The sequence below is a fragment of the Lytechinus pictus genome, chromosome 16, assembly GCF_037042905.1.
Source record: "Lytechinus pictus isolate F3 Inbred chromosome 16, Lp3.0, whole genome shotgun sequence".
Taxonomy (NCBI): domain Eukaryota; kingdom Metazoa; phylum Echinodermata; class Echinoidea; order Temnopleuroida; family Toxopneustidae; genus Lytechinus; species Lytechinus pictus.
In genome coordinates, this window is record NC_087260.1 from 7,113,939 (window position 1) to 7,138,227 (window position 24,289).

Genomic DNA, 24,289 nt, shown 5'->3' on the forward strand with positions numbered 1-24,289 from the left:
CCAAATATGTCAGAATTATTTTTATATTGTATGCTCATGTATAAATTCTTCCCCTTCCTTATTCTTTAATGGTGAAGACAACTGTCTCATTTATCCTTCCCAGATAGTTAAGAATTATTTGAGAGACACTAAGCTACACCATTCATTGTATCTCTACTATTAAAGATTTATGTCACGATTGGCTTTCAATAGTTAAACCGCAACTTTAAACCGGACTTTAAATTAAACATGTCTTGAGAATACGGGCCTTTATTTTTTCGAATTAAGTCACCGTTATTTCCTTTGTCTCTCTTAGTTTTTTTTACACTTCAACCTATAATTTTCCTTGAATTATTGATAGAACATTCAACTCTTCTCACGCCTAGCACTTTCTCTTGCTAACATCCATACCTCTTAACAGCAATAACATCAAGATAAGAGAAGAAAACGTATAGAATTTCTAAATAGTTTTATTTGCAAGACAGTGATTGAATATTTTGGAAGTTCACTTTTTCGAGTTCAGTTCAGAAGCGACCTCAGCCATTATTTCATTGAGAAAGGTAGTTGCAACTGATAAAGCATTGTCTATCAGCCCATATTCGACTTTTGGCAGAGACATTTCAAGCACGACGTCACTGTTGTCGTCATCGAAGAGTTCATCATCAAAGTCTGTCAGATCACTAACAGTTGTGAACGTGTCGACATCGTATTCATCATCGCTCGCGATGCTGGACACATCCGTAAGGCTGTCATTATCCATTTGATCCATAAACCTTAGCAGACTAGATGTAGAATCTGATAGGAACGATTCGCTATCACCTTCAATCGAGACATTATGACCAGGTTGATAAGAGTCATCGACGTTGTCGTCTTCGATTTCGACTTGTTTTAAGGTGTTTACCGGATAGTACAAGGTACTTTGTAAGCCGTCTTCCAAACTCCATTCGGATGTTGTGTCGCTGTAAGCATCACTGATATTTGTGGAGTGGAACTGTGTTTCAATAAATAAGATAAGATGTATCTAATATTAAATTCAACAGAAACGGCCCTGCAAAGTACATTAAGTAATTTAAAATTCGGCGAGAGATCTTAAAGTAGAAAATTTGCCAAGCCAGAACAGGCCATACCTTTACAGAAAAGGAAATTTTTTAAAACTTTCTCAGAGTGTGGTAGTCATGCATTACAGAGAATAGAATCAAAATGTGTTTTTTTAGCAGTTCATGGCTTACCATTTTGAGGGCCTCTGTTGTTAAAACATTCTTTCGAAAGCCATCGCTGTCATCCTCGGTAACTGTAAACAAAGATAGATTATAATTGACCAAACTTGAATAAAAATTATTGTATAGCGCAAATATTAAAATTGAAGTAGTTTATTAGTAGTACCAGAAAAATCACGTTTCGTTTACTAGATATGAATTAAATCAAACAGTTTAGAAATTATCTTTAAATTGAGTTGACAGTATTTTTTTTCATGTCATGTGTGTGAGGTGGGATTCTGATGAAGAATATCGCCCATACCTTGGAGGAAACAGCACAATTTTGTCAAATTCTTTCCCATGCTCTTTCGAAGTCGGGAGAAATATCTTCGCACACGTGAAGATCGCCGAGCCATTCTCTTTGAGAGATCTAAAGACAGGAGCAAATAAAGCAAACGTCTTGATCGCAATGAGAATTCATAAAGAATGAATTGTTTAAGTTGCGTTGCTAATGTCAACGGAAACTTGCAACTTTCTTTGTTACGTATGATTTTGAATAAGCGTTTATAGTATCTCGCTCCTGATTGGTCCAAAGTTTATGTTGTTGCGCAGTGTTGTTGTACGGGTATTGTTAGGTAAGTCAGTGCGCGTAGAATTTTTCAAAAGGTTTTGTCATTGGATGACTGGCAGGTCTCTGTGACCTCACAATGTTTTACTTCCATGGGGATTCTGAATAGACTGGCGCCGCTTTGAGAGTATAAAAGTGCAAAAATGTTGATTAGACAAAATATTTTTGAAATCAGATTATCGCATTACTTGATTAGTAAAATACATTTCCTCTTCATGAATTCACATAAACCGCAATTGAAACGTCCCCTTTTTATGTCAGAGTATCCTTTATTTTCTGCTTGCACTTTTGACTCATAATTTAGTAAGACATATACTTCTTGTTCATGATTACAAAAAGTGCCTATAATATCCCGATTTTAGGTCCCAATCGCAAAAAAAAAAGAAAAAAATCTCAGCTCTCGTATCGTGCTCACCTCATGTGTTAAATGAGATTCATATACCATATTATTTGTCAAAATTTTTACGATTTTCCCGTTCCATGTCCTCCTTTTTAGTTATTCCCCCTTCAACCCTATGGCCTTATTCTTAAGACAGGTTTAGCGTAGACCACGTTTTAATGCTGTGCAAAATTTATGGGAAGCCAAATATGTCAGAATTATTTTTATATTGTATGCTCATGTATAAATTCTTCCCCTTCCTTATTCTTTAATGGTGAAGACAACTGTCTCATTTATCCTTCCCAGATAGTTAAGAATTATTTGAGAGACACTAAGCTACACGATTCATTGTATCTCTACTATTAAAGATTTATGTCACGATTGGCTTTCAATAGTTAAACCGCAACTTTAAACCGGACTTTAAATTAAACATGTCTTGAGAATACGGGCCTTTATTTTTTCGAATTAAGTCACCGTTATTTCCTTTGTCTCTCTTAGTTTTTTTTACACTTCAACCTATAATTTTCCTTGAATTATTGATAGAACATTCAACTCTTCTCACGCCTAGCACTTTCTCTTGCTAACATCCATACCTCTTAACAGCAATAACATCAAGATAAGAGAAGAAAACGTATAGAATTTCTAAATAGTTTTATTTGCAAGACAGTGATTGAATATTTTGGAAGTTCACTTTTTCGAGTTCAGTTCAGAAGCGACCTCAGCCATTATTTCATTGAGAAAGGTAGTTGCAACTGATAAAGCATTGTCTATCAGCCCATATTCGACTTTTGGCAGAGACATTTCAAGCACGACGTCACTGTTGTCGTCATCGAAGAGTTCATCATCAAAGTCTGTCAGATCACTAACAGTTGTGAACGTGTCGACATCGTATTCATCATCGCTCGCGATGCTGGACACATCCGTAAGGCTGTCATTATCCATTTGATCCATAAACCTTAGCAGACTAGATGTAGAATCTGATAGGAACGATTCGCTATCACCTTCAATCGAGACATTATGACCAGGTTGATAAGAGTCATCGACGTTGTCGTCTTCGATTTAGACTTGTTTTAAGGTGTTTACCGGATAGTACAAGGTACTTTGTAAGCCGTCTTCCAAACTCCATTCGGATGTTGTGTCGCTGTAAGCATCACTGATATTTGTGGAGTGGAACTGTGTTTCAATAAATAAGATAAGATGTATCTAATATTAAATTCAACAGAAACGGCCCTGCAAAGTACATTAAGTAATTTAAAATTCGGCGAGAGATCTTAAAGTAGAAAATTTGCCAAGCCAGAACAGGCCATACCTTTACAGAAAAGGAAATTTTTTAAAACTTTCTCAGAGTGTGGTAGTCATGCATTACAGAGAATAGAATCAAAATGTGTTTTTTTAGCAGTTCATGGCTTACCATTTTGAGGGCCTCTGTTGTTAAAACATTCTTTCGAAAGCCATCGCTGTCATCCTCGGTAACTGTAAACAAAGATAGATTATAATTGACCAAACTTGAATAAAAATTATTGTATAGCGCAAATATTAAAATTGAAGTAGTTTATTAGTAGTACCAGAAAAATCACGTTTCGTTTACTAGATATGAATTAAATCAAACAGTTTAGAAATTATCTTTAAATTGAGTTGACAGTATTTTTTTTCATGTCATGTGTGTGAGGTGGGATTCTGATGAAGAATATCGCCCATACCTTGGAGGAAACAGCACAATTTTGTCAAATTCTTTCCCATGCTCTTTCGAAGTCGGGAGAAATATCTTCGCACACGTGAAGATCGCCGAGCCATTCTCTTTGAGAGATCTAAAGACAGGAGCAAATAAAGCAAACGTCTTGATCGCAATGAGAATTCATAAAGAATGAATTGTTTAAGTTGCGTTGCTAATGTCAACGGAAACTTGCAACTTTCTTTGTTACGTATGATTTTGAATAAGCGTTTATAGTATCTCGCTCCTGATTGGTCCAAAGTTTATGTTGTTGCGCAGTGTTGTTGTACGGGTATTGTTAGGTAAGTCAGTGCGCGTAGAATTTTTCAAAAGGTTTTGTCATTGGATGACTGGCAGGTCTCTGTGACCTCACAATGTTTTACTTCCATGGGGATTCTGAATAGACTGGCGCCGCTTTGAGAGTATAAAAGTGCAAAAATGTTGATTAGACAAAATATTTTTGAAATCAGATTATCGCATTACTTGATTAGTAAAATACATTTCCTCTTCATGAATTCACATAAACCGCAATTGAAACGTCCCCTTTTTATGTCAGAGTATCCTTTATTTTCTGCTTGCACTTTTGACTCATAATTTAGTAAGACATATACTTCTTGTTCATGATTACAAAAAGTGCCTATAATATCCCGATTTTAGGTCCCAATCGCAAAAAAAAAAGAAAAAAATCTCAGCTCTCGTATCGTGCTCACCTCATGTGTTAAATGAGATTCATATACCATATTATTTGTCAAAATTTTTACGATTTTCCCGTTCCATGTCCTCCTTTTTAGTTATTCCCCCTTCAACCCTATGGCCTTATTCTTAAGACAGGTTTAGCGTAGACCACGTTTTAATGCTGTGCAAAATTTATGGGAAGCCAAATATGTCAGAATTATTTTTATATTGTATGCTCATGTATAAATTCTTCCCCTTCCTTATTCTTTAATGGTGAAGACAACTGTCTCATTTATCCTTCCCAGATAGTTAAGAATTATTTGAGAGACACTAAGCTACACGATTCATTGTATCTCTACTATTAAAGATTTATGTCACGATTGGCTTTCAATAGTTAAACCGCAACTTTAAACCGGACTTTAAATTAAACATGTCTTGAGAATACGGGCCTTTATTTTTTCGAATTAAGTCACCGTTATTTCCTTTGTCTCTCTTAGTTTTTTTTACACTTCAACCTATAATTTTCCTTGAATTATTGATAGAACATTCAACTCTTCTCACGCCTAGCACTTTCTCTTGCTAACATCCATACCTCTTAACAGCAATAACATCAAGATAAGAGAAGAAAACGTATAGAATTTCTAAATAGTTTTATTTGCAAGACAGTGATTGAATATTTTGGAAGTTCACTTTTTCGAGTTCAGTTCAGAAGCGACCTCAGCCATTATTTCATTGAGAAAGGTAGTTGCAACTGATAAAGCATTGTCTATCAGCCCATATTCGACTTTTGGCAGAGACATTTCAAGCACGACGTCACTGTTGTCGTCATCGAAGAGTTCATCATCAAAGTCTGTCAGATCACTAACAGTTGTGAACGTGTCGACATCGTATTCATCATCGCTCGCGATGCTGGACACATCCGTAAGGCTGTCATTATCCATTTGATCCATAAACCTTAGCAGACTAGATGTAGAATCTGATAGGAACGATTCGCTATCACCTTCAATCGAGACATTATGACCAGGTTGATAAGAGTCATCGACGTTGTCGTCTTCGATTTCGACTTGTTTTAAGGTGTTTACCGGATAGTACAAGGTACTTTGTAAGCCGTCTTCCAAACTCCATTCGGATGTTGTGTCGCTGTAAGCATCACTGATATTTGTGGAGTGGAACTGTGTTTCAATAAATAAGATAAGATGTATCTAATATTAAATTCAACAGAAACGGCCCTGCAAAGTACATTAAGTAATTTAAAATTCGGCGAGAGATCTTAAAGTAGAAAATTTGCCAAGCCAGAACAGGCCATACCTTTACAGAAAAGGAAATTTTTTAAAACTTTCTCAGAGTGTGGTAGTCATGCATTACAGAGAATAGAATCAAAATGTGTTTTTTTAGCAGTTCATGGCTTACCATTTTGAGGGCCTCTGTTGTTAAAACATTCTTTCGAAAGCCATCGCTGTCATCCTCGGTAACTGTAAACAAAGATAGATTATAATTGACCAAACTTGAATAAAAATTATTGTATAGCGCAAATATTAAAATTGAAGTAGTTTATTAGTAGTACCAGAAAAATCACGTTTCGTTTACTAGATATGAATTAAATCAAACAGTTTAGAAATTATCTTTAAATTGAGTTGACAGTATTTTTTTTCATGTCATGTGTGTGAGGTGGGATTCTGATGAAGAATATCGCCCATACCTTGGAGGAAACAGCACAATTTTGTCAAATTCTTTCCCATGCTCTTTCGAAGTCGGGAGAAATATCTTCGCACACGTGAAGATCGCCGAGCCATTCTCTTTGAGAGATCTAAAGACAGGAGCAAATAAAGCAAACGTCTTGATCGCAATGAGAATTCATAAAGAATGAATTGTTTAAGTTGCGTTGCTAATGTCAACGGAAACTTGCAACTTTCTTTGTTACGTATGATTTTGAATAAGCGTTTATAGTATCTCGCTCCTGATTGGTCCAAAGTTTATGTTGTTGCGCAGTGTTGTTGTACGGGTATTGTTAGGTAAGTCAGTGCGCGTAGAATTTTTCAAAAGGTTTTGTCATTGGATGACTGGCAGGTCTCTGTGACCTCACAATGTTTTACTTCCATGGGGATTCTGAATAGACTGGCGCCGCTTTGAGAGTATAAAAGTGCAAAAATGTTGATTAGACAAAATATTTTTGAAATCAGATTATCGCATTACTTGATTAGTAAAATACATTTCCTCTTCATGAATTCACATAAACCGCAATTGAAACGTCCCCTTTTTATGTCAGAGTATCCTTTATTTTCTGCTTGCACTTTTGACTCATAATTTAGTAAGACATATACTTCTTGTTCATGATTACAAAAAGTGCCTATAATATCCCGATTCTAGGTCCCAATCGCAAAAAAAAAGAAGAAAAAAATCTCAGCTCTCGTATCGTGCTCACCTCATGTGTTAAATGAGATTCATATACCATATTATTTGTCAAAATTTTTACGATTTTCCCGTTCCATGTCCTCCTTTTTAGTTATTCCCCCTTCAACCCTATGGCCTTATTCTTAAGACAGGTTTAGCGTAGACCACGTTTTAATGCTGTGCAAAATTTATGGGAAGCCAAATATGTCAGAATTATTTTTATATTGTATGCTCATGTATAAATTCTTCCCCTTCCTTATTCTTTAATGGTGAAGACAACTGTCTCATTTATCCTTCCCAGATAGTTAAGAATTATTTGAGAGACACTAAGCTACACCATTCATTGTATCTCTACTATTAAAGATTTATGTCACGATTGGCTTTCAATAGTTAAACCGCAACTTTAAACCTGACTTTAAATTAAACATGTCTTGAGAATACGGGCCTTTATTTTTTCGAATTAAGTCACCGTTATTTCCTTTGTCTCTCTTAGTTTTTTTTACACTTCAACCTATAATTTTCCTTGAATTATTGATAGAACATTCAACTCTTCTCACGCCTAGCACTTTCTCTTGCTAACATCCATACCTCTTAACAGCAATAACATCAAGATAAGAGAAGAAAACGTATAGAATTTCTAAATAGTTTTATTTGCAAGACAGTGATTGAATATTTTGGAAGTTCACTTTTTCGAGTTCAGTTCAGAAGCGACCTCAGCCATTATTTCATTGAGAAAGGTAGTTGCAACTGATAAAGCATTGTCTATCAGCCCATATTCGACTTTTGGCAGAGACATTTCAAGCACGACGTCACTGTTGTCGTCATCGAAGAGTTCATCATCAAAGTCTGTCAGATCACTAACAGTTGTGAACGTGTCGACATCGTATTCATCATCGCTCGCGATGCTGGACACATCCGTAAGGCTGTCATTATCCATTTGATCCATAAACCTTAGCAGACTAGATGTAGAATCTGATAGGAACGATTCGCTATCACCTTCAATCGAGACATTATGACCAGGTTGATAAGAGTCATCGACGTTGTCGTCTTCGATTTCGACTTGTTTTAAGGTGTTTACCGGATAGTACAAGGTACTTTGTAAGCCGTCTTCCAAACTCCATTCGGATGTTGTGTCGCTGTAAGCATCACTGATATTTGTGGAGTGGAACTGTGTTTCAATAAATAAGATAAGATGTATCTAATATTAAATTCAACAGAAACGGCCCTGCAAAGTACATTAAGTAATTTAAAATTCGGCGAGAGATCTTAAAGTAGAAAATTTGCCAAGCCAGAACAGGCCATACCTTTACAAAAAAGGAAATTTTTTAAAACTTTCTCAGAGTGTGGTAGTCATGCATTACAGAGAATAGAATCAAAATGTGTTTTTTTAGCAGTTCATGGCTTACCATTTTGAGGGCCTCTGTTGTTAAAACATTCTTTCGAAAGCCATCGCTGTCATCCTCGGTAACTGTAAACAAAGATAGATTATAATTGACCAAACTTGAATAAAAATTATTGTATAGCGCAAATATTAAAATTGAAGTAGTTTATTAGTAGTACCAGAAAAATCACGTTTCGTTTACTAGATATGAATTAAATCAAACAGTTTAGAAATTATCTTTAAATTGAGTTGACAGTATTTTTTTTCATGTCATGTGTGTGAGGTGGGATTCTGATGAAGAATATCGCCCATACCTTGGAGGAAACAGCACAATTTTGTCAAATTCTTTCCCATGCTCTTTCGAAGTCGGGAGAAATATCTTCGCACACGTGAAGATCGCCGAGCCATTCTCTTTGAGAGATCTAAAGACAGGAGCAAATAAAGCAAACGTCTTGATCGCAATGAGAATTCATAAAGAATGAATTGTTTAAGTTGCGTTGCTAATGTCAACGGAAACTTGCAACTTTCTTTGTTACGTATGATTTTGAATAAGCGTTTATAGTATCTCGCTCCTGATTGGTCCAAAGTTTATGTTGTTGCGCAGTGTTGTTGTACGGGTATTGTTAGGTTAGTCAGTGCGCGTAGAATTTTTCAAAAGGTTTTGTCATTGGATGACTGGCAGGTCTCTGTGACCTCACAATGTTTTACTTCCATGGGGATTCTGAATAGACTGGCGCCGCTTTGAGAGTATAAAAGTGCAAAAATGTTGATTAGACAAAATATTTTTGAAATCAGATTATCGCATTACTTGATTAGTAAAATACATTTCCTCTTCATGAATTCACATAAACCGCAATTGAAACGTCCCCTTTTTATGTCAGAGTATCCTTTATTTTCTGCTTGCACTTTTGACTCATAATTTAGTAAGACATATACTTCTTGTTCATGATTACAAAAAGTGCCTATAATATCCCGATTTTAGGTCCCAATCGCAAAAAAAAGAAGAAAAAAATCTCAGCTCTCGTATCGTGCTCACCTCATGTGTTAAATGAGATTCATATTCCATATTATTTTTCAAAATTTTTACGATTTTCCCGTTTTATGTCCTCCTTTTTAGTTATTCCCCCTTCAACCCTATGGCCTTATTCTTAAGACAGGTTTAGCGTAGACCACGTTTTAATGCTGTGCTAAATTTATGGGAAGCCAAATATGTCAGAATTATTTTTATATTGTATGCTCATGTATAAATTCTTCCCCTTCCTTATTCTTTAATGGTGAAGACAACTGTCTTATTTATCCTTCCCAGATAGTTAAGAATTATTTGAGAGACACTAAGCTACACGATTCATTGTATCTCTACTATTAAAGATTTATGTCACGATTGGCTTTCAATAGTTAAACCGCAACTTTAAACCGGACTTTAAATTAAACATGTCTTGAGAATACGGGCCTTTATTTTTTCGAATTAAGTCACCGTTATTTCCTTTGTCTCTCTTAGTTTTTTTTACACTTCAACCTATAATTTTCCTTGAATTATTGATAGAACATTCAACTCTTCTCACGCCTAGCACTTTCTCTTGCTAACATACATACCTCTTAACAGCAATAACATCAAGATAAGAGAAGAAAACGTATAGAATTTCTGAATATTTTTATTTGCAAGACAGTGATTGAATATTTTGGAAGTTCACTTTTTCGAGTTAAGTTCAGAAGCGACCTCAGCCATTATTTCATTGAGAAAGGTTGTTGCAACGGATAAAGCATTGTCTATCAGCCCATATTCGACTTTTGGCAGAGACATTTCAAGCACGACGTCACTGTTGTCGTCATCGAAGAGTTCATCATCAAAGTCTGTCAGATCACTAACAGTTGTGAACGTGTCGACATCGTATCGTATTCATCATCGCTCGCGATGCTGGACACATCCGTAAGGCTGTCATTATCCATTTGATCCATAAACCTTAGCAGACTAGATGTAGAATCTGATAGGAACGATTCGCTATCACCTTCAATCGAGACATTATGACCAGGTTGATAAGAGTCATCGGCGTTGTCGTCTTCGATTTCGACTTCTTTTAAGGTGTTTACCGGATAGTACAAGGTACTTTGTAAGCCGTCTTCCAAACTCCATTCGGATGTTGTGTCGCTGTAAGCATCACTGATATTTGTGGAGTGGAACTGTGTTTCAATAAATAAGATAAGATGTATCTAATATTAAATTCAACAGAAACGGCCCTGCAAAGTACATTAAGTAATTTAAAATTCGGCGAGAGATCTTAAAGTAGAAAATTTACCGAGCCAGAACAGGCCATACCTTTACAGAAAAGGAAATTTTTAAAACTTTCTCAGAGTGTGGTTGTCACGCGTTACAGAGCATAGAATCAAAATGTGTTTTTTTAGCAGTTCATGGCTTACCATTTTGAGGGCCTCTGTTGTTAAAACATTCTTTCGAAAGCCATCGCTGTCATCCTCGGTAACTGTAAACAAAGATAGATTATAATTGACCAAACTTGAATAAAAATTATTGTATAGCGCAAATATTAAGATTGAAGTAGTTTATTAGTAGTACCAGAAAAATCACGTTTCGTTTACCAGATATGAATTAAATCAAACAGTTTAGAAATTATCTTTAAATTGAGTTGACAGTATTTTTTTTCATGTCATGTGTGTGAGGTGGGATTCTGATGAAGAATATCGCCCATACCTTGGAGGAAACAGCACAATTTTGTCAAATTCTTTCCCATGCTCTTTCGAAGTCGGGAGAAATATCTTCGCACACGTGAAGATCGCCGAGCCATTCTCTTTGAGAGATCTAAAGACAGGAGCAAATAAAGCAAACGTCTTGATCGCAATGAGAATTCATAAAGAATGAATTGTTTAAGTTGCGTTGCTAATGTCAACGAAACTTGCAACTTTCTTTGTTACGTATGATTTTGAATAAGCGTTTATAGTATCTCGCTCCTGATTGGTCCAAAGTTTATGTTGTTGCGCAGTGTTGTTGTACGGGTATTGTTAGGTTAGTCAGTGCGCGTAGAATTTTTCAAAAGGTTTTGTCATTGGATGACTGGCAGGTCTCTGTGACCTCACAATGTTTTACTTCCATGGGGATTCTGAATAGACTGGCGCCGCTTTGAGAGTATAAAAGTGCAAAAATGTTGATTAGACAAAATATTTTTGAAATCAGATTATCGCATTACTTGATTAGTAAAATACATTTCCTCTTCATGAATTCACATAAACCGCAATTGAAACGTCCCCTTTTTATGTCAGAGTATCCTTTATTTTCTGCTTGCACTTTTGACTCATAATTTAGTAAGACATATACTTCTTGTTCATGATTACAAAAAGTGCCTATAATATCCCGATTTTAGGTCCCAATCGCAAAAAAAAAGAAGAAAAAAATCTCAGCTCTCGTATCGTGCTCACCTCATGTGTTAAATGAGATTCATATTCCATATTATTTTTCAAAATTTTTACGATTTTCCCGTTCCATGTCCTCCTTTTTAGTTATTCCCCCTTCAACCCTATGGCCTTATTCTTAAGACAGGTTTAGCGTAGACCACGTTTTAATGCTGTGCTAAATTTATGGGAAGCCAAATATGTCAGAATTATTTTTATATTGTATGCTCATGTATAAATTCTTCCCCTTCCTTATTCTTTAATGGTGAAGACAACTGTCTTATTTATCCTTCCCAGATAGTTAAGAATTATTTGAGAGACACTAAGCTACACGATTCATTGTATCTCTACTATTAAAGATTTATGTCACGATTGGCTTTCAATAGTTAAACCGCAACTTTAAACCGGACTTTAAATTAAACATGTCTTGAGAATACGGGCCTTTATTTTTTCGAATTAAGTCACCGTTATTTCCTTTGTCTCTCTTAGTTTTTTTTACACTTCAACCTATAATTTTCCTTGAATTATTGATAGAACATTCAACTCTTCTCACGCCTAGCACTTTCTCTTGCTAACATACATACCTCTTAACAGCAATAACATCAAGATAAGAGAAGAAAACGTATAGAATTTCTGAATATTTTTATTTGCAAGACAGTGATTGAATATTTTGGAAGTTCACTTTTTCGAGTTAAGTTCAGAAGCGACCTCAGCCATTATTTCATTGAGAAAGGTAGTTGCAACGGATAAAGCATTGTCTATCAGCCCATATTCGACTTTTGGCAGAGACATTTCAAGCACGACGTCACTGTTGTCGTCATCGAAGAGTTCATCATCAAAGTCTGTCAGATCACTAACAGTTGTGAACGTGTCGACATCGTATCGTATTCATCATCGCTCGCGATGCTGGACACATCCGTAAGGCTGTCATTATCCATTTGATCCATAAACCTTAGCAGACTAGATGTAGAATCTGATAGGAACGATTCGCTATCACCTTCAATCGAGACATTATGACCAGGTTGATAAGAGTCATCGGCGTTGTCGTCTTCGATTTCGACTTCTTTTAAGGTGTTTACCGGATAGTACAAGGTACTTTGTAAGCCGTCTTCCAAACTCCATTCGGATGTTGTGTCGCTGTAAGCATCACTGATATTTGTGGAGTGGAACTGTGTTTCAATAAATAAGATAAGATGTATCTAATATTAAATTCAACAGAAACGGCCCTGCAAAGTACATTAAGTAATTTAAAATTCGGCGAGAGATCTTAAAGTAGAAAATTTGCCGAGCCAGAACAGGCCATACCTTTACAGAAAAGGAAATTTTTAAAACTTTCTCAGAGTGTGGTTGTCACGCATTACAGAGCATAGAATCAAAATGTGTTTTTTTAGCAGTTCATGGCTTACCATTTTGAGGGCCTCTGTTGTTAAAACATTCTTTCGAAAGCCATCGCTGTCATCCTCGGTAACTGTAAACAAAGATAGATTATAATTGACCAAACTTGAATAAAAATTATTGTATAGCGCAAATATTAAAATTGAAGTAGTTTATTAGTAGTACCAGAAAAATCACGTTTCGTTTACCAGATATGAATTAAATCAAACAGTTTAGAAATTATCTTTAAATTGAGTTGACAGTATTTTTTTTCATGTCATGTGTGTGAGGTGGGATTCTGATGAAGAATATCGCCCATACCTTGGAGGAAACAGCACAATTTTGTCAAATTCTTTCCCATGCTCTTTCGAAGTCGGGAGAAATATCTTCGCACACGTGAAGATCGCCGAGCCATTCTCTTTGAGAGATCTAAAGACAGGAGCAAATAAAGCAAACGTCTTGATCGCAATGAGAATTCATAAAGAATGAATTGTTTAAGTTGCGTTGCTAATGTCAACGGAAACTTGCAACTTTCTTTGTTACGTATGATTTTGAATAAGCGTTTATAGTATCTCGCTCCTGATTGGTCCAAAGTTTATGTTGTTGCGCAGTGTTGTTGTACGGGTATTGTTAGGTTAGTCAGTGCGCGTAGAATTTTTCAAAAGGTTTTGTCATTGGATGACTGGCAGGTCTCTGTGACCTCACAATGTTTTACTTCCATGGGGATTCTGAATAGACTGGCGCCGCTTTGAGAGTATAAAAGTGCAAAAATGTTGATTAGACAAAATATTTTTGAAATCAGATTATCGCATTACTTGATTAGTAAAATACATTTCCTCTTCATGAATTCACATAAACCGCAATTGAAACGTCCCCTTTTTATGTCAGAGTATCCTTTATTTTCTGCTTGCACTTTTGACTCATAATTTAGTAAGACATATACTTCTTGTTCATGATTACAAAAAGTGCCTATAATATCCCGATTTTAGGTCCCAATCGCAAAAAAAAGAAGAAAAAAATCTCAGCTCTCGTATCGTGCTCACCTCATGTGTTAAATGAGATTCATATTCCATATTATTTTTCAAAATTTTTACGATTTTCCCGTTCCATGTCCTCCTTTTTAGTTATTCCCCCTTCAACCCTATGGCCTTATTCTTAAGACAGGTTTAGCGTAGACCACGTTTTAATGCTGTGCTAAATTTATGGGAAGCCAAATATGTCAGAATTATTTTTATATTGTATGCTCATGTATAAATTCTTCCCCTTCCTTATTCTTTAATGGTGAAGACAACTGTCTTATTTATCCTTCCCAGATAGTTAAGAATTATTTGAGAGACACTAAGCTACACGATTCATTGTATCTCTACTATTAAAGATTTATGTCACGATTGGCTTTCAATAGTTAAACCGCAACTTTAAACCGGACTTTAAATTAAACATGTCTTGAGAATACGGGCCTTTATTTTTTCGAATTAAGTCACCGTTATTTCCTTTGTCTCTCTTAGTTTTTTTTACACTTCAACCTATAATTTTCCTTGAATTATTGATAGAACATTCAACTCTTCTCACGCCTAGCACTTTCTCTTGCTAACATACATACCTCTTAACAGCAATAACATCAAGATAAGAGAAGAAAACGTATAGAATTTCTGAATATTTTTATTTGCAAGACAGTGATTGAATATTTTGGAAGTTCACTTTTTCGAGTTAAGTTCAGAAGCGACCTCAGCCATTATTTCATTGAGAAAGGTAGTTGCAACGGATAAAGCATTGTCTATCAGCCCATATTCGACTTTTGGCAGAGACATTTCAAGCACGACGTCACTGTTGTCGTCATCGAAGAGTTCATCATCAAAGTCTGTCAGATCACTAACAGTTGTGAACGTGTCGACATCGTATCGTATTCATCATCGCTCGCGATGCTGGACACATCCGTAAGGCTGTCATTATCCATTTGATCCATAAACCTTAGCAGACTAGATGTAGAATCTGATAGGAACGATTCGCTATCACCTTCAATCGAGACATTATGACCAGGTTGATAAGAGTCATCGGCGTTGTCGTCTTCGATTTCGACTTCTTTTAAGGTGTTTACCGGATAGTACAAGGTACTTTGTAAGCCGTCTTCCAAACTCCATTCGGATGTTGTGTCGCTGTAAGCATCACTGATATTTGTGGAGTGGAACTGTGTTTCAATAAATAAGATAAGATGTATCTAATATTAAATTCAACAGAAACGGCCCTGCAAAGTACATTAAGTAATTTAAAATTCGGCGAGAGATCTTAAAGTAGAAAATTTGCCGAGCCAGAACAGGCCATACCTTTACAGAAAAGGAAATTTTTAAAACTTTCTCAGAGTGTGGTTGTCACGCATTACAGAGCATAGAATCAAAATGTGTTTTTTTAGCAGTTCATGGCTTACCATTTTGAGGGCCTCTGTTGTTAAAACATTCTTTCGAAAGCCATCGCTGTCATCCTCGGTAACTGTAAACAAAGATAGATTATAATTGACCAAACTTGAATAAAAATTATTGTATAGCGCAAATATTAAAATTGAAGTAGTTTATTAGTAGTACCAGAAAAATCACGTTTCGTTTACCAGATATGAATTAAATCAAACAGTTTAGAAATTATCTTTAAATTGAGTTGACAGTATTTTTTTTCATGTCATGTGTGTGAGGTGGGATTCTGATGAAGAATATCGCCCATACCTTGGAGGAAACAGCACAATTTTGTCAAATTCTTTCCCATGCTCTTTCGAAGTCGGGAGAAATATCTTCGCACACGTGAAGATCGCCGAGCCATTCTCTTTGAGAGATCTAAAGACAGGAGCAAATAAAGCAAACGTCTTGATCGCAATGAGAATTCATAAAGAATGAATTGTTTAAGTTGCGTTGCTAATGTCAACGGAAACTTGCAACTTTCTTTGTTACGTATGATTTTGAATAAGCGTTTATAGTATCTCGCTCCTGATTGGTCCAAAGTTTATGTTGTTGCGCAGTGTTGTTGTACGGGTATTGTTAGGTAAGTCAGTGCGCGTAGAATTTTTCAAAAGGTTTTGTCATTGGATGACTGGCAGGTCTCTGTGACCTCACAATGTTTTACTTCCATGGGGATTCTGAATAGACTGGCGCCGCTTTGAGAGTATAAAAGTGCAAAAATGTTGATTAGACAAAATATTTTTGAAATCAGATTATCGCATTACTTGATTAGTAAAATACATTTCCTCTTCATGAATTCACATAAACCGCAATTGAAACGTCCCCTTTTTATGTCAGAGTATCCTTTATTTTCTGCTTGCACTTTTGACTCATAATTTAGTAAGACATATACTTCTTGTTCATGATTACAAAAAGTGCCTATAATATCCCGATTGTAGGTCCCAATCGCAAAAAAAAAGAAGAAAAAAATCTCAGCTCTCGTATCGTGCTCACCTCATGTGTTAAATGAGATTCATATACCATATTATTTGTCAAAATTTTTACGATTTTCCCGTTCCATGTCCTCCTTTTTAGTTATTCCCCCTTCAACCCTATGGCCTTATTCTTAAGACAGGTTTAGCGTAGACCACGTTTTAATGCTGTGCAAAATTTATGGGAAGCCAAATATGTCAGAATTATTTTTATATTGTATGCTCATGTATAAATTCTTCCCCTTCCTTATTCTTTAATGGTGAAGACAACTGTCTCATTTATCCTTCCCAGATAGTTAAGAATTATTTGAGAGACACTAAGCTACACCATTCATTGTATCTCTACTATTAAAGATTTATGTCACGATTGGCTTTCAATAGTTAAACCGCAACTTTAAACCGGACTTTAAATTAAACATGTCTTGAGAATACGGGCCTTTATTTTTTCGAATTAAGTCACCGTTATTTCCTTTGTCTCTCTTAGTTTTTTTTACACTTCAACCTATAATTTTCCTTGAATTATTGATAGAACATTCAACTCTTCTCACGCCTAGCACTTTCTCTTGCTAACATCCATACCTCTTAACAGCAATAACATCAAGATAAGAGAAGAAAACGTATAGAATTTCTAAATAGTTTTATTTGCAAGACAGTGATTGAATATTTTGGAAGTTCACTTTTTCGAGTTCAGTTCAGAAGCGACCTCAGCCATTATTTCATTGAGAAAGGTAGTTGCAACTGATAAAGCATTGTCTATCAGCCCATATTCGACTTTTGGCAGAGACATTTCAAGCACGACGTCACTGTTGTCGTCATCGAAGAGTTCATCATCAAAGTCTGTCAGATCACTAACAGTTGTGAACGTGTCGACATCGTATTCATCATCGCTCGCGATGCTGGACACATCCGTAAGGCTGTCATTATCCATTTGATCCATAAACCTTAGCAGACTAGATGTAGAATCTGATAGGAACGATTCGCTATCACCTTCAATCGAGACATTATGACCAGGTTGATAAGAGTCATCGACGTTGTCGTCTTCGATTTCGACTTGTTTTAAGGTGTTTACCGGATAGTACAAGGTACTTTGTAAGCCGTCTTCCAAACTCCATTCGGATGTTGTGTCGCTGTAAGCATCACTGATATTTGTGGAGTGGAACTGTGTTTCAATAAATAAGATAAGATGTATCTAATATTAAATTCAACAGAAACGGCCCTGCAAAGTACATTAAGTAATTTAAAATTCGGCGAGAGATCTTAAAGTAGAAAATTTGCCAAGCCAGAACAGGCCATACCTTTACAAAAAAGGAAATTTTTTAAAACTTTCTCAGAGTGTGGTAGTCATGCATTACAGAGAATAGAATCAAAATGTGTTTTTTTAGCAGTTCATGGCTTACCATTTTGAGGGCCTCTGTTGTTAAAACATTCTTTCGAAAGCCATCGCTGTCATCCTCGGTAACTGTAAACAAAGATAGATTATAATTGACCAAACTTGAATAAAAATTATTGTATAGCGCAAATATTAAAATTGAAGTAGTTTATTAGTAGTACCAGAAAAATCACGTTTCGTTTACTAGATATGAATTAAATCAAACAGTTTAGAAATTATCTTTAAATTGAGTTGACAGTATTTTTTTTCATGTCATGTGTGTGAGGTGGGATTCTGATGAAGAATATCGCCCATACCTTGGAGGAAACAGCACAATTTTGTCAAATTCTTTCCCATGCTCTTTCGAAGTCGGGAGAAATATCTTCGCACACGTGAAGATCGCCGAGCCATTCTCTTTGAGAGATCTAAAGACAGGAGCAAATAAAGCAAACGTCTTGATCGCAATGAGAATTCATAAAGAATGAATTGTTTAAGTTGCGTTGCTAATGTCAACGGAAACTTGCAACTTTCTTTGTTACGTATGATTTTGAATAAGCGTTTATAGTATCTCGCTCCTGATTGGTCCAAAGTTTATGTTGTTGCGCAGTGTTGTTGTACGGGTATTGTTAGGTTAGTCAGTGCGCGTAGAATTTTTCAAAAGGTTTTGTCATTGGATGACTGGCAGGTCTCTGTGACCTCACAATGTTTTACTTCCATGGGGATTCTGAATAGACTGGCGCCGCTTTGAGAGTATAAAAGTGCAAAAATGTTGATTAGACAAAATATTTTTGAAATCAGATTATCGCATTACTTGATTAGTAAAATACATTTCCTCTTCATGAATTCACATAAACCGCAATTGAAACGTCCCCTTTTTATGTCAGAGTATCCTTTATTTTCTGCTTGCACTTTTGACTCATAATTTAGTAAGACATATACTTCTTGTTCATGATTACAAAAAGTGCCTATAATATCCCGATTTTAGGTCCCAATCGCAAAAAAAAGAAGAAAAAAATCTCAGCTCTCGTATCGTGCTCACCTCATGTGTTAAATGAGATTCATATTCCATATTATTTTTCAAAATTTTTACGATTTTCCCGTTCCATGTCCTCCTTTTTAGTTATTCCCCCTTCAACCCTATGGCCTTATTCTTAAGACAGGTTTAGCGTAGACCACGTTTTAATGCTGTGCTAAATTTATGGGAAGCCAAATATGTCAGAATTATTTTTATATTGTATGCTCATGTATAAATTCTTCCCCTTCCTTATTCTTTAATGGTGAAGACAACTGTCTTATTTATCCTTCCCAGATAGTTAAGAATTATTTGAGAGACACTAAGCTACACGATTCATTGTATCTCTACTATTAAAGATTTATGTCACGATTGGCTTTCAATAGTTAAACCGCAACTTTAAACCGGACTTTAAATTAAACATGTCTTGAGAATACGGGCCTTTATTTTTTCGAATTAAGTCACCGTTATTTCCTTTGTCTCTCTTAGTTTTTTTTACACTTCAACCTATAATTTTCCTTGAATTATTGATAGAACATTCAACTCTTCTCACGCCTAGCACTTTCTCTTGCTAACATACATACCTCTTAACAGCAATAACATCAAGATAAGAGAAGAAAACGTATAGAATTTCTGAATATTTATATTTGCAAGACAGTGATTGAATATTTTGGAAGTTCACTTTTTCGAGTTAAGTTCAGAAGCGACCTCAGCCATTATTTCATTGAGAAAGGTTGTTGCAACGGATAAAGCATTGTCTATCAGCCCATATTCGACTTTTGGCAGAGACATTTCAAGCACGACGTCACTGTTGTCGTCATCGAAGAGTTCATCATCAAAGTCTGTCAGATCACTAACAGTTGTGAATGTGTCGACATCGTATCGTATTCATCATCGCTCGCGATGCTGGACACATCCGTAAGGCTGTCATTATCCATTTGATCCATAAACCTTAGCAGACTAGATGTAGAATCTGATAGGAACGATTCGCTATCACCTTCAATCGAGACATTATGACCAGGTTGATAAGAGTCATCGGCGTTGTCGTCTTCGATTTCGACTTCTTTTAAGGTGTTTACCGGATAGTACAAGGTACTTTGTAAGCCGTCTTCCAAACTCCATTCGGATGTTGTGTCGCTGTAAGCATCACTGATATTTGTGGAGTGGAACTGTGTTTCAATAAATAAGATAAGATGTATCTAATATTAAATTCAACAGAAACGGCCCTGCAAAGTACATTAAGTAATTTAAAATTCGGCGAGAGATCTTAAAGTAGAAAATTTACCGAGCCAGAACAGGCCATACCTTTACAGAAAAGGAAATTTTTAAAACTTTCTCAGAGTGTGGTTGTCACGCGTTACAGAGCATAGAATCAAAATGTGTTTTTTTAGCAGTTCATGGCTTACCATTTTGAGGGCCTCTGTTGTTAAAACATTCTTTCGAAAGCCATCGCTGTCATCCTCGGTAACTGTAAACAAAGATAGATTATAATTGACCAAACTTGAATAAAAATTATTGTATAGCGCAAATATTAAGATTGAAGTAGTTTATTAGTAGTACCAGAAAAATCACGTTTCGTTTACCAGATATGAATTAAATCAAACAGTTTAGAAATTATCTTTAAATTGAGTTGACAGTATTTTTTTTCATGTCATGTGTGTGAGGTGGGATTCTGATGAAGAATATCGCCCATACCTTGGAGGAAACAGCACAATTTTGTCAAATTCTTTCCCATGCTCTTTCGAAGTCGGGAGAAATATCTTCGCACACGTGAAGATCGCCGAGCCATTCTCTTTGAGAGATCTAAAGACAGGAGCAAATAAAGCAAACGTCTTGATCGCAATGAGAATTCATAAAGAATGAATTGTTTAAGTTGCGTTGCTAATGTCAACGAAACTTGCAACTTTCTTTGTTACGTATGATTTTGAATAAGCGTTTATAGTATCTCGCTCCTGATTGGTCCAAAGTTTATGTTGTTGCGCAGTGTTGTTGTACGGGTATTGTTAGGTTAGTCAGTGCGCGTAGAATTTTTCAAAAGGTTTTGTCATTGGATGACTGGCAGGTCTCTGTGACCTCACAATGTTTTACTTCCATGGGGATTCTGAATAGACTGGCGCCGCTTTGAGAGTATAAAAGTGCAAAAATGTTGATTAGACAAAATATTTTTGAAATCAGATTATCGCATTACTTGATTAGTAAAATACATTTCCTCTTCATGAATTCACATAAACCGCAATTGAAACGTCCCCTTTTTATGTCAGAGTATCCTTTATTTTCTGCTTGCACTTTTGACTCATAATTTAGTAAGACATATACTTCTTGTTCATGATTACAAAAAGTGCCTATAATATCCCGATTTTAGGTCCCAATCGCAAAAAAAAAGAAGAAAAAAATCTCAGCTCTCGTATCGTGCTCACCTCATGTGTTAAATGAGATTCATATTCCATATTATTTTTCAAAATTTTTACGATTTTCCCGTTCCATGTCCTCCTTTTTAGTTATTCCCCCTTCAACCCTATGGCCTTATTCTTAAGACAGGTTTAGCGTAGACCACGTTTTAATGCTGTGCTAAATTTATGGGAAGCCAAATATGTCAGAATTATTTTTATATTGTATGCTCATGTATAAATTCTTCCCCTTCCTTATTCTTTAATGGTGAAGACAACTGTCTTATTTATCCTTCCCAGATAGTTAAGAATTATTTGAGAGACACTAAGCTACACGATTCATTGTATCTCTACTATTAAAGATTTATGTCACGATTGGCTTTCAATAGTTAAACCGCAACTTTAAACCGGACTTTAAATTAAACATGTCTTGAGAATACGGGCCTTTATTTTTTCGAATTAAGTCACCGTTATTTCCTTTGTCTCTCTTAGTTTTTTTTACACTTCAACCTATAATTTTCCTTGAATTATTGATAGAACATTCAACTCTTCTCACGCCTAGCACTTTCTCTTGCTAACATACATACCTCTTAACAGCAATAACATCAAGATAAGAGAAGAAAACGTATAGAATTTCTGAATATTTTTATTTGCAAGACAGTGATTGAATATTTTGGAAGTTCACTTTTTCGAGTTAAGTTCAGAAGCGACCTCAGCCATTATTTCATTGAGAAAGGTAGTTGCAACGGATAAAGCATTGTCTATCAGCCCATATTCGACTTTTGGCAGAGACATTTCAAGCACGACGTCACTGTTGTCGTCATCGAAGAGTTCATCATCAAAGTCTGTCAGATCACTAACAGTTGTGAACGTGTCGACATCGTATCGTATTCATCATCGCTCGCGATGCTGGACACATCCGTAAGGCTGTCATTATCCATTTGATCCATAAACCTTAGCAGACTAGATGTAGAATCTGATAGGAACGATTCGCTATCACCTTCAATCGAGACATTATGACCAGGTTGATAAGAGTCATCGGCGTTGTCGTCTTCGATTTCGACTTCTTTTAAGGTGTTTACCGGATAGTACAAGGTACTTTGTAAGCCGTCTTCCAAACTCCATTCGGATGTTGTGTCGCTGTAAGCATCACTGATATTTGTGGAGTGGAACTGTGTTTCAATAAATAAGATAAGATGTATCTAATATTAAATTCAACAGAAACGGCCCTGCAAAGTAAATTAAGTAATTTAAAATTCGGCGAGAGATCTTAAAGTAGAAAATTTGCCGAGCCAGAACAGGCCATACCTTTACAGAAAAGGAAATTTTTAAAACTTTCTCAGAGTGTGGTTGTCACGCATTACAGAGCATAGAATCAAAATGTGTTTTTTTAGCAGTTCATGGCTTACCATTTTGAGGGCCTCTGTTGTTAAAACATTCTTTCGAAAGCCATCGCTGTCATCCTCGGTAACTGTAAACAAAGATAGATTATAATTGACCAAACTTGAATAAAAATTATTGTATAGCGCAAATATTAAAATTGAAGTAGTTTATTAGTAGTACCAGAAAAATCACGTTTCGTTTACCAGATATGAATTAAATCAAACAGTTTAGAAATTATCTTTAAATTGAGTTGACAGTATTTTTTTTCATGTCATGTGTGTGAGGTGGGATTCTGATGAAGAATATCGCCCATACCTTGGAGGAAACAGCACAATTTTGTCAAATTCTTTCCCATGCTCTTTCGAAGTCGGGAGAAATATCTTCGCACACGTGAAGATCGCCGAGCCATTCTCTTTGAGAGATCTAAAGACAGGAGCAAATAAAGCAAACGTCTTGATCGCAATGAGAATTCATAAAGAATGAATTGTTTAAGTTGCGTTGCTAATGTCAACGGAAACTTGCAACTTTCTTTGTTACGTATGATTTTGAATAAGCGTTTATAGTATCTCGCTCCTGATTGGTCCAAAGTTTATGTTGTTGCGCAGTGTTGTTGTACGGGTATTGTTAGGTTAGTCAGTGCGCGTAGAATTTTTCAAAAGGTTTTGTCATTGGATGACTGGCAGGTCTCTGTGACCTCACAATGTTTTACTTCCATGGGGATTCTGAATAGACTGGCGCCGCTTTGAGAGTATAAAAGTGCAAAAATGTTGATTAGACAAAATATTTTTGAAATCAGATTATCGCATTACTTGATTAGTAAAATACATTTCCTCTTCATGAATTCACATAAACCGCAATTGAAACGTCCCCTTTTTATGTCAGAGTATCCTTTATTTTCTGCTTGCACTTTTGACTCATAATTTAGTAAGACATATACTTCTTGTTCATGATTACAAAAAGTGCCTATAATATCCCGATTTTAGGTCCCAATCGCAAAAAAAAGAAGAAAAAAATCTCAGCTCTCGTATCGTGCTCACCTCATGTGTTAAATGAGATTCATATTCCATATTATTTTTCAAAATTTTTACGATTTTCCCGTTCCATGTCCTCCTTTTTAGTTATTCCCCCTTCAACCCTATGGCCTTATTCTTAAGACAGGTTTAGCGTAGACCACGTTTTAATGCTGTGCTAAATTTATGGGAAGCCAAATATGTCAGAATTATTTTTATATTGTATGCTCATGTATAAATTCTTCCCCTTCCTTATTCTTTAATGGTGAAGACAACTGTCTTATTTATCCTTCCCAGATAGTTAAGAATTATTTGAGAGACACTAAGCTACACGATTCATTGTATCTCTACTATTAAAGATTTATGTCACGATTGGCTTTCAATAGTTAAACCGCAACTTTAAACCGGACTTTAAATTAAACATGTCTTGAGAATACGGGCCTTTATTTTTTCGAATTAAGTCACCGTTATTTCCTTTGTCTCTCTTAGTTTTTTTTACACTTCAACCTATAATTTTCCTTGAATTATTGATAGAACATTCAACTCTTCTCACGCCTAGCACTTTCTCTTGCTAACATACATACCTCTTAACAGCAATAACAT

The 24,289-nt window shown here is 35.7% G+C and overlaps 1 protein-coding gene across 1 annotated transcript; it reads right to left on the reverse strand.

Moving 5' to 3' along the window:
• Positions 1–5,254: 5,254 nt before the first annotated feature.
• Positions 5,255–24,289, reverse strand: LOC129278927 (serine-aspartate repeat-containing protein F-like). Its single transcript, XM_064111588.1, has 17 exons — positions 24,271–24,289; positions 22,703–22,764; positions 22,294–22,465; positions 20,313–20,374; positions 19,904–20,075; positions 17,923–17,984; positions 17,330–17,684; positions 15,536–15,597; positions 15,127–15,298; positions 13,146–13,207; positions 12,737–12,908; positions 10,756–10,817; positions 10,347–10,518; positions 8,366–8,427; positions 7,773–8,127; positions 5,979–6,040; positions 5,255–5,740 (listed from the first exon to the last, which is right to left on the reverse strand). Exons 1-17 carry the CDS (start codon positions 24,287–24,289, stop codon positions 5,255–5,257), a joined length of 2,571 nt encoding a protein of 856 aa, XP_063967658.1.

Bases quoted from the DNA above. Each gene is read 5' to 3' on its own strand.
- LOC129278927 (XM_064111588.1), bottom strand. The intron at 22,466-22,702 runs GTAAGCCATGAA...ATTGAAACACAG, and splicing joins CAACAGAGGCCCTCAAAATG to TTCCACTCCACAAATATCAG. The intron at 5,741-5,978 runs GTAAGCCATGAA...ATTGAAACACAG, and splicing joins CAACAGAGGCCCTCAAAATG to TTCCACTCCACAAATATCAG.